Source organism: Ictalurus punctatus, chromosome 1, assembly GCF_001660625.3.
Source record: "Ictalurus punctatus breed USDA103 chromosome 1, Coco_2.0, whole genome shotgun sequence".
Classification (NCBI taxonomy): Eukaryota; Metazoa; Chordata; class Actinopteri; order Siluriformes; family Ictaluridae; genus Ictalurus; species Ictalurus punctatus.
Genome location: NC_030416.2, coordinates 30,456,744 through 30,473,261, shown reverse-complemented (window position 1 = coordinate 30,473,261; position 16,518 = coordinate 30,456,744). Strand labels below are relative to the sequence as shown.

General features: G+C 43.1%; 1 protein-coding gene across 4 annotated transcripts in view; it reads left to right on the top strand.

Moving 5' to 3' along the window:
- The window catches only part of pard3aa (par-3 family cell polarity regulator alpha, a), a 433,956-nt gene that overhangs the window by 168,030 nt on the left and 249,408 nt on the right, over positions 1 to 16,518 (top strand). For all 4 annotated transcript variants that reach the window (XM_047158283.2, XM_017479944.3, XM_047158282.2 and 1 more), the window contains exons 4-5: positions 8,607 to 8,773; positions 12,021 to 12,158. In XM_047158283.2, coding sequence (XP_047014239.1) covers positions 8,607 to 8,773; positions 12,021 to 12,158 — 305 coding nt within the window. The remainder of the gene's footprint in view (positions 1 to 8,606; positions 8,774 to 12,020; positions 12,159 to 16,518) is intronic.

The window sequence follows — 16,518 nt, the reverse complement described above, 5'->3', positions numbered from 1 at the left end:
TTCCTGTGCCAGGGACAAATTGTAGGAAATTCAGTTGATCAGCAGGACCTTCAGAGTCAAACACCCCATAATTTCATGTTCTATTGCTACACTCTCCGAAATAAAGGTACCAACCTGTTCTTTTATTTTCCGCCGAGGTGGTACGATCGGGTGTATCTTTTACTTAATTTTACTATTCATTTGTATATTATAAACCTTATAGGTATATATTTGTATACTGTTATACATGTATATGTGACCATTGAGATGTATATGTTTCCCTTATCATTTATACTTCTCAGAAGATGGATGTATCTTCACTGTAGTTCAGCTGACTTTTCCGTGCACCTACATTTCTCTGATTAACCGTATCAGAGTAGAGTAAATAGTTTATAGCTTATCTAGCTACATTTTTTAATAGCCTTCCCAGGACACACGGTGCTGGATGCTGTCTCGGCATGGTGCAGTTTTTGTCCTGCCAAAGTCTTTCTCCTGCTACAGAGACCCCTCTTTGTGTTCTGCATCGCTGTCTTTGAAGTGGAACCGTTCTTTCAGGTTTGATCAGAGATGAAAGCTGACTGTGGAACAGATCGGAGAGTTCCACCACCCTGTACGCCAGTATCCGCTCATCAAGGCAAGGACGGGCAGTCTGAAATAAATATGCGTTTGCGTTGGCTCACCTCACCTCACCTCACTGGACAGAGTTAAGCAGTCAAATCAGTTTCGCCTCGTTTTTAATCATTATTCTCTGTTCAAAAGCCATTTTGTGGGATTCCATAATTCTTCCTAGCAAATACTGCTGGGAAAACCTCACTATGCTCCTGATATTGAAGCTTACATTACAAGTATCTATTCACAGATGTTGAACAGATGTTGTGTGAATTCCATGACATTGGCGTTAGTGGAAGTGATGTATGCCGCTGCATAGCAATTCAAGTGATGTCATGAAACACCTACATAAGCAGCAGTCGTCGTCTTCTTTCGGGTCGCCACAGCGGATCGTGTGTCTCCGTCTCACTCTTGTTCTCCTCAGTCACACCAACCACCTGCATGCCCTCCATCACCACATCTATAAACCTCCTCCTTGGGCTTCCTCTTCTCCTCCATCTTCAACGTACTTTTCCCGATATACCCTGCATCCCTCCTCTGCACATGCCCAAACCATCTCAGTCTCTGTCTCCAAACCATCCTACCTGCGCTGTCCTTCTAATATACTCGTTTCTAATCCTGTCCATCCTCGTCACTCCCAATGGAAATCGCAGCATCTTCATCTTTGCCACTTCTAGCTCTTTTGTCAGTACCACCGCCTCCAAACCCACACAACATAGCCGGTCTCACTTCCGTCTTTAAACTTTCCCTTTCACTCCAGCAGGTACCCTTCCATCACAAATCACTCCTGCCACTCTTCTCCACCCACTCCTCCCTGCCTGCACTCTCTTCTTCAATTCTCTACCACACTCTCCATTACTGTGGTCAGTTGACCCCAAGTATTTACTCATTCACCTTCACCATCTCTGCTCCTTCCAACCTCACCACCCCGCCACCCTCCATCTCATTCACGCCGTCTTGTACTCCGTCTTGTTCCTACTGACTTTCATTCCCCTTCTCTCCAATGCGTACTCCCACCTCTCCAGGTTCATCTCAGCCCGTTCCCTAATCTCACTACGGATCACCGTGTCATCCTACGAACGTCATCGTACATGGGGACTCCTGTCTGATCTCATCCATCAACCTGTCCATCGCTAACCAGAAAGGGCTAAGAGTTGATCCTTGATGCAATCCAACCTCCACCTTGAACCAGTCGGTCATTCCTAGCGCATACCTCACCGCTGTCACACTGCCCTCATACGTATCCTGCACCACCCTCACTCCTCTCTCGGCACTCCGTCATACGCTTTCTCTAAATCCACAAACACGCAATGCAACTCTGGCCTTCTCTATACTTCTCCATCAACACCCTCAATGCAAATCTAGCAGTTTAATTTGCCTTTAATGTCGTTCCTTTCTTTGCTTTGTGTGTGATGAGAACTGTTCTGTTCACGTCACCCTGCCTTTCCGTGACGAGCTCCAGTGACTCGCGGCCCTGGTCCAGACAGCCCACTTTGAAATGTGCTGTTCACGACTGACAACAGGGACAAGATTTACAGCTTTTATCTTTATGTTGCTTATCCAGTGAGGTCCTTGTCTGAGGGACGAATAGTTCTGTGGTATTTACACTTAGCAACGGAGCCCTGCAGGGATGTTTGGTTAGCTGATTAGGACTCCTTCAGGGAGTACAGAATTTTAGGGAGTATATTCAGCACAGCTGGTCTGCTCTGGATGTTGGGGTGGCATTCCTGAGTGTCGCGTTAATTATCCTCCCCTGTGTAACAGCACTTTCTGTCCCCACCATGTGGGAAATGTTGGCCTAGATGATGCAGGATTTATTTTGGAGTATTTATTTATTTATTTTTCCTTCCCCCTTGCTCATATCACTAGAGGATAGGGGTGGGAATCTCTAGGCACTTCACAGTTCAGTTCAGTTTCTCTTTATGACGCCGTGATGCAATTATGTGTGCATCTGTCTTCATTTCTAGCCTACATCAGGACTAATAAACACTTTTTCTGTTATGACCTCCTGCAAATGAGATGCATAGTCAGACGCCAGGTCCTGGCTGCGTTCCTGAGGAATCTTAGCCCATTGGCCTCCAGTTCAGTAATATTCTTGGGTTTGTATATATATATATATATAGCTGGTTATGTCTCATCATATTATTACTAAGCATTGTAAAGAAATTTTCAAAATTGAATGAGTTTTATATTTTTAAATATATGCAGAGAGCTTTAAATGATATGGTTATATTTTATGTAAATTATGTAAGTTTAAGTTATTTAACCATTCTCAGTAGGCTAAAAGCAAAAAAAAGTTTCAGTATAAAACTCTTCAGATACCCGCTTGCATTTAAACATTTTTAAAAAAAAATATATATAATAAAGATAATACAAAAAATAAAAACCCTTGGCATACAAGACACTTGACGTTGTATACAGTGTTGTCTGTGGTGGTCATTTTCAGAAATGCTTGGTATTCTTGACTTTTTCCTCAATAAGCGTATGTAAATGTCCATCATGATGCTTTCCGAATCATGATAAATATACGTTTCTAAAACACGAATATAAAGTCCGCTTCTCTACCCCTCCTCCTCTGTTTATCGTCTCAGCATATATGTCCGTCACTCTGTTCTCCCATTAATGTCTGTGTTTTGTTAAAACAAGCTCGGTTCTTTTAAGCCGTGGTTCCAGCAGACGCATGTGATAGATTCTCCCAGTTTCTCATCTAATCTCAGCCTTACTGCTGTTTGAAGACTGCATTTGTTTAGTAAAACAAGCCTCTTTTATGCTCTACTCTTATCTCTGAAAGGCCTTGGCTCCATTATATCGTACTTGTTCATAAAATTGTATTTTGAAATATGAGGCTTGAAGTGGTTTGTTTTCTCAGAGCAGTGCGATTAGACAGCAAGGGAAACATGATGCTTCTGTCCTAAATGGTACACGCTGTCTCTCGGACTGAGACAGGAAGCTTCAGTCAGCTCAGCAGGGCCCTTTTGGAGTAGTCCATACATGGTTGGGCACATTCAGTCTCTTTTGCCGTCTTGTGCAGGGTTTTTTTTTTTTCTCTCATAACCCCCACACCTCCCCAAAATCCCACCTACATGCTGGCTCAGTGTCTCCGTCTGACTGTCCCGTGTCTATTTTTATTCCACGCTACACTCCCTAGCCTCTCCTGTCCTCCCTGCTCTGTGCTGTGTCCCACCATCACCAGGAGTTTCTCATGCAGATCCTCATCTATGCTTTAAGTGCTTCCCGGAGCTGTTCAGCTCCGACACTCCTTTCTGCAGGTCACAGGTCTCTGTTTACACATGCCGATAAAGTCCCCCATTACTGCTATATTTAGAGATCCTCTCCCACAAGGCCGTTCACTCCAATGTCCAGTTGATGCCAAATCCTTACTGTCTATTGGACATTCCTTAATCCCTGCTCTGCATGAACAGCACATTCCAAGCACTGAAAAGTTTCCCTGACTTTTTTTTTTTGTCCTCTCAAGGCAAATGCAAATGCAGGTTGGACTTTGCTTTTGATGAGGTCCCATGCCTTAATCACCAGGGACATCAATATGGACACAGCATTGACACTTGGCTCTTAAAAAAAAAAAAAGTCCCATCCCATCAAAGACATTATTTCATATTTTATTCATTCCGGCAGACCTATACAAACAACTCTTTGTGATAGATGTTCCAGGTCCAAAAAAAAAAAAAAAAAACCCTACTACATTATATTTTTTTCCATTAAAATACCAAGGTCATGTTCTTGATATCATAGTGAATCCATAAAACTGTGCCCAATTTATCCAGTCACCATATTTGCATGAAGAAAGGAGAGAGAGTGAAAGAAGCGAGTGATGGAGTGAAATGGAATTAGTGCGCTGGCGTCCGTGCTGCTCATCACTTTCTTTCTTTTCTTTTTTTTTTTTTTTTTTGAGTGTGTCCTCTGGCCGAACCTGCTCTGTATTCCGCCGCGTGACGGGCCGGCGCTGGCAGCCAGTCAGGGACGCTTTCCTCTGGCAACTAACTGGCCACAAGGACAAAATGGACACTCTGCCAATTTAAATTACTGGAAGAATGCGGTAATGTATTAGAGCAACCTGTGTTTGAAAAGGCAGGTTCAAGCAGTGCGGCGCTAGTGTTGCTCAGCCAGGTGGAAAGTTTTATCCCGACGACATTCCGAGTTCATTTATGAACCGGAGATTATTAGCGAATGCGGATAAAACGGATTCCGAACCCGGCACCACGTGCGAGGGCTTATTTCTGAAGCCGTCTATCGGACCGCAACACGTTCGCTTAATCTTCATTTGCTAGTGCTGAATTCATTGGGAAAGTATTTTCCTTCAAAGTACCTTTCATATGGTACGAGTTTGAGAAATCTGCTGTGGCGTATTTGCACTGGAAAATCGGTTCAGCACTCCACGTACGACGGACTGATCCGCTTGCACGTGTGAAGTCACGTGGATTTAATGTGATGAAGACGGACACACTGGGGTCATGCGTGTTCGTTTCTGTTGTGTTGCTCTCCGTGTGAATGACTCTTAAATAGATATAACTAGCAGGGTTTATGATGGAGAGTGCAGAAGTTGTAAATCTTATTAAGCCTGCAGTATTTAAGGCGCTTCTTGTAGCACTTTCTTTTCCCATCCATTCACATTTTCATGAAGGCGATATTAGGATCTTTTACATAACACAACATTGGTAATGAAATTCGGTATATGTTTTTGAGTCCCCCCTTCCCCCCCCCATGTATCCTTTCTAGACATTTTCACTCTTTGTGTTAATTACAGATGAATCCCCCTGTTGGACTATCTAACACACACACACACAGAGGATGCAGCCTGAGGCAGTAGATTAGTGATGTAAATATGAGCTTTGTGAGTGGTGCTACTGTGAGTTGAACCTAGTCTCTGGTGTATGGGGGTGGCAGACTTCTTAAGCGCTCACGCTGGGGCTGAAATTGCCCTTCCATCTCGTTAGGGGCCCTGGATGTCCCCCAACACACCTGAGATTGATGGCTGAGGAGCTTTAAGTGGTCGTCCGGGTTATTAAAGGCAGGGGAAGCCAATTTCTGTGCGGCGAAGAGCTAATCCGATCACACATTAGGAGTCTATATTGGAGAAAGACGGGAAAGGAAAGAGACAGACAGAGCAGGGTAGGGGTTTGTATGTGGGTCAGTCTGTACTCACATCCAGGCGAATATTTAGCATAATGGAGTCTTCAGCTCAGATCTTCGTATCTGCACAAAAGTCCTTGTGTTCATGCCTGACGCACTTCACAAGGCCACAGTAAAATCTCATTGTGGCTGTTTTTTTGGACGACGTTGCAGAGATTTTTATTTATTTATTTATTTAATTTACTAGAAATAGCCATCTGACATGAGAGTAAACATCATGACTTTGTAGGAAAATCCTACTTGTGTCAGTTATTCCATAAGACATCTGCACATTTTTCTCATAAGTGAACACATGATGTGCGGCAGTAGTTCGAACCAATCCCACATGCCGCGGGTGATCGTATACGGATTGATCCACTTAGAGACTTGTTTAAAAATGAAATTCTAAACAATAGAATGAACACAAGCCCTTTCTGAACACTGCCACCTGTTTAAGGGGGCGTTCAAAGGCGGTCGTGAGTCGACTTGTGTCCTAAATTTAACGTTATTTTGCTCACTCGAAGCCTGCCCGAGATTAAAAAAAAAAAAGATGAAAAGGAGGATGAGGAAGGTCTTCTTTTGAATTTCATTCAGTCATGATCTGTAACTGGCTCCAGCACATCTGCTGAAGGTTTGAGTGTTTCCTGTGTCTCTGCTGGACTTCCCAGCCAGACTCGCTTCATTACAGAGACGGCTCTTGACCGGCTTTGCTTTAAAGGCGGGGGGAGATCTCTCTACAGGATTTGGAGGCATTTTGCAGATGCGGCTTTGTCCAAACCAACCGTCTCCTCTCGTTAATGTTCAGTGGAATGTGTTTTTCCTCATTTTCAACACCACCCCAGAAGTATTATCTGCAATTTCACCTACAGTTCATGCCAGACCTTGTTATTACATGTCTGCTATTAGGGTTTTATAATGACTTTTACCAAGGTCAGTGTGTGTAATTGCAATTTTTCTTTTTTTTTTTCTTTCCTTCCCTCCTTAGCCTAACTCGTACTTTTTGTGTTTGCGTTAGCCGTTTTACGTTGCCCTCTCAGCCTTCCTTACTTTAATCTAACACGTGGGAGGCATTTAAACAGGTCTTGATGCCTCAGAGGCCCGTCACCTAGATGTGAACTGGACATGAGCTGACCACAGACAGTAGAAAGCGTATTTAAAAATCATTACGGAGCTCTGGAAGTAATTTCAGGCCAATTTCAGACTCACACTGCCATAGCCCCCTGGGTATCATGGTTTTCAGGCTGCGCCCAAGGCTATGCATGCTGCTTCTTCAATAAGTGTTTGTAAGAATCTTACATGACTCAGTATGGCAGCATATGGGTGCATTCTTGAGTCAGACGGAGAACAGCAACCATATGCTAAGCGCTGAAAGACGGCAGGTGGTCGCCACAGCATTTACGTGGTGAGTGAATGTACTCAACTATCGGATCCATGTCATCTCTGAACGCCCGCATACCTGCTCCCAAAGGCTTGTCGTCAGACCACATTTTTGGCTGTTCATACTAAAAGGCTACCATTTGTTATGTAATCCTAACCATAACTCCCAGTCTCGGTGTAGCAGTGTTCACGAACAGTAGATTAGTCCTGCTTTAAACTGATGTATGAGTAAGAATAGCCTATTTTCCCACTATATAGCCAAATGGTTCTGAACATGGAGAGACAGCGTTCAGCGTTTAGATGGAATTTCCACATGAACCCTTTTTTTTTTTTTTTTTTTGGGTAAGGCATAATTAGCTAACTGTACTGACACTGCAAAACTGGTGGGATAGCTTGATGTGTTCACCTAATGTGTAAATGTAGACGCTTGTGCTGACAGGAAAGTTCAGTTAGACTCCCATTCAGCCATGTAGCTTAATATTGCCTCAAAAGTATCCCTATTTAGTGCTGGCCATTTAGGACGATCAGTTTATAAATAGACATCCATAGGCCACACCTCCTTCACTGCAACAGCCGAGCTCTGAGGCTACTACTTTCTTACTGACAAATACACAGGCCATGCCTCCTTCATTAGGCACCAAGTCCGAGCCTCTTTCACTGTGACTGACAGGCAGAGGACATGCCTTTTTCATTGCTCATGACAAGCTTGCAGACCGTGCCTTTTGGGAAGCACAGTACACCCGAAACATTGATTTGATTTCACTTTGATTCAGTTTGTTGTGAATTGATTATGTTGTAAATATTGAATCAGGTGCACAGATTTTCAGACCCTCTGTGCCGATATCAAAATCAGTTCTGATATGAAATTGGAAATAATTATTGCTACAAAATGACCTTTGGTTTTGTGCGCTCTCTGCACTTGATATTTATGACTAGAGGTTTATGAATAGTGTTTCTAGTTTAAATCTCAGGTAATTAAACAGAGTTATCTTGTTGCTGGCCATCAGACATGCATTAAGCAGTTTCCTCTGTGAAAAAGAAGGCTCTGTGCGAAAAAGAGCACATCAGTCCCAGTGCCTGGCTGGACCTCTCTTACCTGACCTGTAGTTCAAGTCTATTACATCTTACCACTTCAGAGGCATGTCTCTCTGTCTTTATTCCTATCCACTGTCTTCATCCTAGTCTGGGTCTCTCTGTACGGGGTAACAGGCTAAAGCATGGCTCAAAGATCATCATTGTCTTGGATTTTTTCTTTAAGCTGTAAGGGGCCAGGCTTTGTGTCTGACATGAGTATACTGCTGCTTTGCTGTCCTGTGTGAGCGCGGAACTGAAATGGGCTATCTGCAGGAAACAAAACAACCAAGCTGAAGAGCTGTGGGTGGAATCAGCACGGCCATGTAGGACATGTGGTCCTCTTCACTCCTGAATGGCGTTCCTATTGTGCAATGAGACGGCTACCTATCAGGAGGAAGAATGTGATATTAATCCTCTCTGTGTCTCTTTCTCTGTCTCAGACATGCATCTGCAAGTGAGGCGCAGTAGTGATCCGGCTCTTGTGGGTCTGCCAGAGACTCCGCTCCAACCAGAAGAGCCGTCCAGGAAGAACCCGACACGCTGGTCCACCACGGCTGGGTTCCTCAAACCCAACGTCACCAGTGGAACCAACAGCTTGGAGCGCAAGGTGAGACCGCACAAAAAAAAAAAAAATCATCCAAATCCTCCTCTATAATGAACCGTATGTTACATGATGCTCCAGTTTCTCAATAAAAAACAAAACGGACAAAGACACGGCCTCGTTTATAAATAAAGTAATACGTAAATGTTTTCATAGGTCAAACTTGACTATAAATTCGTGCCCAGTTTACAAAAGTTTGGGTAACCCTGATTTTTCTGATCTTATAAATATACAAGTTGAACACACCTCGAACCCTAAAGTATTTGCCCCCCGTACCCTGGTCTGTTAGTGTGTAAAGAATCATGCGCTGTGCTGTAATTTGCTCTTCTGTTTTAGGATGTAATAAGGTTTTGGTAAATGGTCTTCCCGTCGCATGGTCAATCCACAACAATTTTTTGCACATTGACCAGTGTGCTCAATCAGATTAACTCACCTGAAATGATTTAGTCAAGTTCAAAGTTTATTATAAGCCCAAAGGGCGATCATACAAACCAGACAAACAGCAAATACAACATTCTGACATCTTACAAATTTAAAAGCCTTACAGCAGTGGGAATGAAATAATGTCTATAGCGTTTGCTTTCAAGTTTAGGCATACTATAACGAATACCAGAAGGAAGCATTTTAAATTCATGGAACAATCTGCATGAATCGCTCTAGCTTTCTGTAAGACAAACCGTTTAAAGCTATTTGATAACCCATTTATGGCATTTTGGCAGACGCCCTTATCCAGAGCGACTTACATCTATCTCATTTATACATCTGAGCAATTGAGGGTTAAGGGCTTTGCACAAGGGCCCAACAGTGGAAGCTGAGGCTTGAACTCCTGACCGTCTGATCAGTAACCAAGAGCCTTTAACCACTGAGCCACCACTGCCCACTAACCCGGTCTGCTTAATGCCAATAATCTTACCACCTTGGTTGACAGTGCCATCCAGTGAGTTTGGACGTTTAACATTTACATTACCATACCAACAGCATATAGAGAAGCGAAGTACAGATTCAATGTAAGATTTATAGTATATGGTCGTAAAAGTAGAGAGCCTCTGAAGACAGAAGGTGACCAGAGATTCTTTCCACATGTTATGTTTTTATCCCCTCGCCTATCGACTTTATATATTTGTACTGTGTAATGTATTCTGGCTTTCACTTTACTGTCAACATCTGCAGTCGTACTCAACTAGGCCCGACGAAAACCCTGCTTTCTTCGGACCGAAGTTGTGCACCTCATCTTCTAGCGAATTCCTTCATCTAAAGCGTTTCTCTGTGCTATACAGAATAGAGATCTCTCCTTTTGTAGTTCTCTCGTTTGCTTTGTTGTGTGGCTCACTTTGGAGGTCAGTGCCTTTGGCTCCTAATGAATCATAGAGATGCTCCTTCACTCTTTCCTCCTCCTAACCCCCCCCCCACCCATTGCAACGAGTGAAGAAGAGGCCAATTATTCTCTCAAAACAGCCCTCCTTTCTCAGTGATGACAACTCTTCAGTGCCTTAGAAATGGTAATATAGCGAATGAAAGGGTGGAAGAGAAGGCGGAGGCGTGGACGCTGTACTCAGGATGTGACACGGCAGCTTGCGATGAGATTAGCGTGTCTCGCTGTTTTTGCTCGTAATCCTATTTAAAAGCACTCCGCTTGTCAAGGTCTCCATAATCCAGCACTGTGCTATCATTTGACTAACACTGAAGAATTAAGGTGTGTTTCCTTTTTCTCGCACTTTGCAGCTTGTATTGTATATTTACACTGCCCTCGGGCGCGTTGATGAAAATAATGTGAACTTGTGGAACAATGTGAAATGCGAACTTGGATTCACTGTGCACCGCGTTAATGTGCTCCTGATGTCTTTATGATCGAGCCGGTGTAGTCTACTATATCTTTATGGCTCTTTGGGATTTCCTGGGGATATATATATATATATATATATATATATATATATATATATATATATATATATATATATATATATACATATATATATATATATACCTCAACCACATATTTCATATGAAAATCCAGATGTGCTCTATTTAAAGAGGTTTCTTTATGCTATTCTCGCTCTGTTCTTGGCCAGCTGACTGGCCTTCCACGCATAATGCCATCACTCTGAGCTTGGCTGTGTCGCACTGAGCAGCACAAGTAAGGTCCACGTTTTCCTAGATATTTTTCAGTAGGGCTTTATACATGACTGTTTCAACAGGCTGCAGTGGGAGTATGTATGCTTTTTCTCGAAATCTGCCCACATATTTAGGTATAGGACACATCTGGAGGGTGTCTTGATTAATAAGACTAGACTTCCATAGGAGATGACTTCCTTTGGCTCTTTCTTGTTTATTTATTTATTTATTTATTTTCCAGCTGTGTGTTTGAGTGCTAGTAGTAGAGACAGTGGATAGCAGATCCACCCTTCTTTACCACTGATTTATATTCTCCCTGCCTGTCTCTTCGTGTCGTTTACTGTGTCATAAAAATTAATAACCAGGCTTCTTTTATGATCTCAAGCTCTAAGAAGGACTGGGATGATGATCAGTGGCCATGATGGCCCATTCCTTTACATTCCTGTCTGTTTTTCATTACCCCATGCCCCAGTTAACCATATGGATCACTTTTCCTCCGCTTTGTGCAAAACTCCTCATGTGAATCGTCCGATTCTATAACCGGAGCCGGTTTTGTTTTTAATGCAGAGACGTCTGTAGCCACGAGCCGCTTTGCTCGGCGAACTTTCTAGGCCGAGGCCCCCGATGTGTGAAACTAACCCGCTTTATGTCTGTTTTTGCTCCATACAGCCAGAACGTTGGAGATTCAATTCAAGTGCCTGTGCTTCAGGGCATTTGATTTCACCTCCAGATGAAATAACACTATAGCCACGGTGTGAATTAGCAGCGTGTAATGGAGTTAATTAGCGAGGGAAGGAATGAGTGCATGTCGGAGACCTGGCTGGAACGAACGTGTCTTTGTAGGGCTCGGGTCCAAAACAAGCTTCCTTGGGCCTGCCAATCATAATATCGCTAATAACAGCTCAGCGTGACGAGTGTCTGTCATATCTACGGTTGGCATTACTGTATTCCATATTTATTATTTTATGTCAAATATAGATAATGTCAGCACAGCAGTGGAAATGTTCATTCCAAATATCTTGGACCGGTTAATTAGAATAAGGCTCAAGGCAGAGTGAATGGAGTGTCATTTAGAGATATGTGAGTGGATTTACTGTGGACAACGTTTAATTATTTTGTGTGTGTGTGTGTTTTCCTCCAGGTTAAGGGACCGGCTGGGTACCGCAGTCTTCCTCGTGACACGGCAGCATGGGCCAACCAGTTCCACAGAGAGGGTGCACGCTCATCACTCAGTGCCAACCATCCCATGGTGGACCGCTGGCTTGAGCGGCAGGAACAGGTACTGAATTCTTCGCCAATAAGAACTCTTCGAGTACTCCCACAATGCATCTCTGAGTGCCATTCTGTGGTGTTTTTTTTTTTTCCTTTTCTTTTTTCCATACCATCTCCACCGATGAGCATTTGTAACTCTAGTTACGTCCCAGTAACGCAGAATAACCTCTCCACACTCTTCCAGAAGTCAATGAGAGAATCGAGGTTAGACACCTGGAACAAAATAATATAGAACTGCAAAAATAACGAGACAAAGACTCCTGAAGTACAGGGGACAATTTCTCTGACCTTGTACAAGAGCACCACACTGCTAGTTTTGACTCGTTCAACCCGTCTAATAGCCGTCTCTCGGGCTCTCGACACACACTTGCTCTCAGCCTCGTCAGTCCTTCAGCAGAGCCGTCTCGAGGTGTGTGGGTGGCGTTTGAAACCTATAAAGGAGCGGAATGAAAAAGGAGAGGTGCGAAAAAGGAGATTGAGTCGTTGGAAGCGCGGGAGCACGCTGGAGGGAATTCACTTATTAATTTTCACAATCGATTTTCTCGAGCTGCCAGGATCCATTTCACCCTCTCGTTCCCCTGCTCTTGTACCCCAGCTCTCACCTGCATGCATTGGCAGTGCGAATGTTTGTGTTTTGCGGTAGGAGAAGCTCTCTTTGGCTCGTGCATCATCATTAAGGCTGTGGCATGGCGTGAAGAGAGTCCTGGCTGAACGCGAAGCCGCTGCTGGTTGGTAGCTCGATTCGGAGGAGCAGTCAGTCAAGGCCCAGGCTCGAGCTGACAGTGTAATTTATTTCAGCCGTACTGTGTTACAGAACAGCCTGACCCTAAACACACACCTCTCGCACTCTCTTTGAGTTTGGATCGTTGTCTCAATCTCTCCCTGACTCCCCCGATTTCTCTTTCTCCGTTTCGCTTTTCTACTTAGGCAAATAGGCTTTTTAAAATTCAAGCGGAGGCTGGCTTATGCACTGTCATCGTCCCTCTTGGCTTTCTCGCATTTATGAGCGATTGCGTTTTTAATGCCATCTACGGTTTAATGTGCCATTACCATTTTACAGTTGGCCCGTGGAAAGTGTGACCCAGCCTTTCCACTTCAGCGAGACGCTACGGTTCGACGTTTCTCTGCTGATTTCTCACAGACCTTTAATTGCCACTTAATTCTATTGACATAATGTTGTGGCCTGTTTTATAGGTTTTGAATAAGCCGCCTCATTAAGTCAATGGCTCTATCTTCTCACAGCCTGTAGTACACGTTTCATATACCGCGGAAGAGCCCTTTTAAATGGAAGGGAGAAGAATGATGCTGATGAGATAAAACTTGCTTCTAATTATCTACTTGTCTAATTGAAGCCTGCTGTAAAGTAAGAGAGGGTTTTAGTAGCATGTGTTGGTCTTGATATGCTCTGTCTCTTTTTGTTTTTTTCTTTTCTGTCTGAAGAATCTGTTGACGTTTGAATCGACACTAGAGCAACGAACCATGAATGAAATATCTTCATATTGGTGGGCTAATTAAAACGTTACACACACTCACACACACATTCAAGGCCTTTACAGTGGATTGAATGCAATTAGCTCGTTCCTCAGTTCATAATGTTTCGTTTATCCAGTCATTTCTGTATTTTGTTTTCCGAGTTGTTGTTATTCTGCTAGAGAGATTTCTAGTCTCCTCCTCAGGAATGTTCCAGAACTCGGTGGCTGTGGCTTATGCGAGCTAGAAAGAAGCACATCCCTCCACACTAGAGCTGTTTGCACACAGTGAGCAAACTTCATTGTTGTTTTGGGTTTATAGGTGAGGAATAAACAGTGTCGTCATCAGCCAGATCTTGCCTAGGACCGCCTGCTTCTTTGCTACAGTTTGTGTGAGGTGCAAATTGCCGCCGCGATACGGTGAAAATGGTCAGTGATGGAACTGTCAAACAGCTCGGGACTGAAGAAGCTAGCGTGTTAATAAATGGAAGCCTTATTACACATAGACTCTCATGTCAGAACATGTCAACAGTGTTCAGAACGTTAAAAGCGCGCGATTTAGCTTGCTTACGTTTTCCTTACGGCCGAGTCCTGCTTCTACGATATCATGGAATTTAATATTTTGTAAAATCGACAGTGTCTGAATGAATGAATTTCTCTGTTGGATGTTCCCTGGCGCTTGTGCTATGATGAGAGTTCTTGGCTCTGTGTCACAAAAGCAGCCCAATTGACAGGCAGTATTAAAAGACACGAATAAAAAAACAACATGCGTCAGCGAAAGTAGGAAAACTGTGGACCTGACAGCACTGCATATAAAATTCAGAGCAACCATCATGAGGCTAATCTACACCTGCTTTTCCTTTTCTTTTTTCTTTAGGGAGCGGAAAAAAAATCACACTAAGAACGGGACGATCGCCCGACGTGTTTTTTTTTTTTTTTTTTTTTTTTTTTTTTTTTTTTTTAAACACCTGCGAATGGAGTGTTTAATCGGTCGTGCTTCTCATTTCTCCACCCAGTTTTTGTGCAGTCCTCTCTGAAATGCGCACGTATACACTTTGTGTGTAGTCACGCCAGTTTCGTGCATAATACATAAGGTTTTTCGTGTAGATACAGATACAGGTTAGCTTATCTGACCCTGAGAGTTCAGTACAGTTGAGTGAGGATAGGAAGTTTTACACAGGTCTTCATCCTGTTGAATTATTCTCTCCAGACTGGGAATGGGGGGGAAAGCAGGTGTCAGGGGTTGGAGTCACGTCGAGAAGAGGAAAGACGTGTGCGCCGCAGCAGCTCACTGCATTGCGTTTTAATGATGTTTGTTGAACATGTTGAATAGCGATGTACTGGGGAATATAGGCATGCTGCAATAGCTTCTGTAAGTGTGTGTGGTAGAGCCTGAGGACACTCTGTGTAATGAGTGTGTAATGGACACAGGTTGACTGTGAAGGGAGCAGGCAATGAAGCTTCTGGGTCATTTGTAACTGCAGGCTCGGAATCGTGTGTGTAAAGGATACTAAAAGTTTGTGTGGCCATGTTTTCCCATGCAGGGAATAGGAGTGAGAGTTGTGCGACCGTGTTTAAGTTGAGGGAAGACTATTTTCACGCTTGCACATTTTCTCCTGACCTGGGGTTGATGGCACTGAGAGTTTGGTTAAGTGCTTAAGCTGTTTTCGAACCCTGGTGCACTGATCTCAGGCACTGATCTCTGGTCCACCTGGAAACTGTTGAACTAGGGTATGGCCAGCAACACGTGTAAAAGTAATCCGATCCCAGGGGCCCAGACGTTCCAATAAAGTGATTATTTTTCCCCTGCTGAACTTGTTACGTTACTTCTCATTTCAGGTTTCACAGTGTCAATAAAAAGCATGTTGTGGTGTGCAGTGGAGAGGAGAAGGAAGGCCTTTTATAGACCCTTTCCATTGCTAAACATGTGCTGGTGCTGGATGTCTGGGGCAAAGAGGACGTCATAAGGCAAATCGCAGATTTATTTTTGTGCACATTCTGTAAATATACAGTGTTGATTGATATATACAACCGAACCATTAATCTGTGTCAAGCGATACATGGATCAAATAAATCCACAGAATTTATCGGAACTGTAGTAGTATAAATGTGCCGTATTACAAAGATATTGCACACATAAATATATGAACGTATTTTACACGTATAAAATGATAGGAAAATACTCTTAATGCCCCGCACTGAGACGACTACGAAGAACATCTTGTACAGTCTCTTATATTAAAAGCTCCCAGATTGCTCTAAAGCATCTGGAGCTGCTGTCACTGTATTTACATATAGATAACATCCCAGAGGTAATACACAGCTGTGATTTTTCTTGGTGTTTTGTTTGTTTTTTTGTTTTTTTTTATTTTTTTTAAAAAGGATCCATCGACAAACCCGTACATCTATTGATGTAAGAGATGTGAGATCTTTCTGGTGCATGTGTATAAAAACAAAACAAAACAAGAAAGAAAATAACAACCATGGAGAATGTTAAAGGTTTTATTTCTGGCTTTGAGGACATCTCTTCTCCATCAAAGCTCAACTCCTTACAGAGATGATGATTAAGATGAAAGATTTTATTGTTTGAAGCTGTTCATGGTGTGTGAGTGTGTAGCATCTCAGAGTTTCGTTAGTTGCCGTTTCTTCTTCAATACATCAAGTCACAGTTGCGGTACTTAACTTGACCCGTTTGATTTGAACTGTGATCAAACCCCCATTACTGCTCATGTCTTATTTTAATAGTCATGAAAATTCAAGTTGTTGTCATGAAACGAAACATGTCTGAAACGATGGAATCGCTTGTAAAATTGTGGAGCTGTGAGATCGATACCAGTTCTGAACCGACACCTTTTTCCGTCAGCGTCGTTGATGCAATAGGGTCTTTGTGACTCTGAT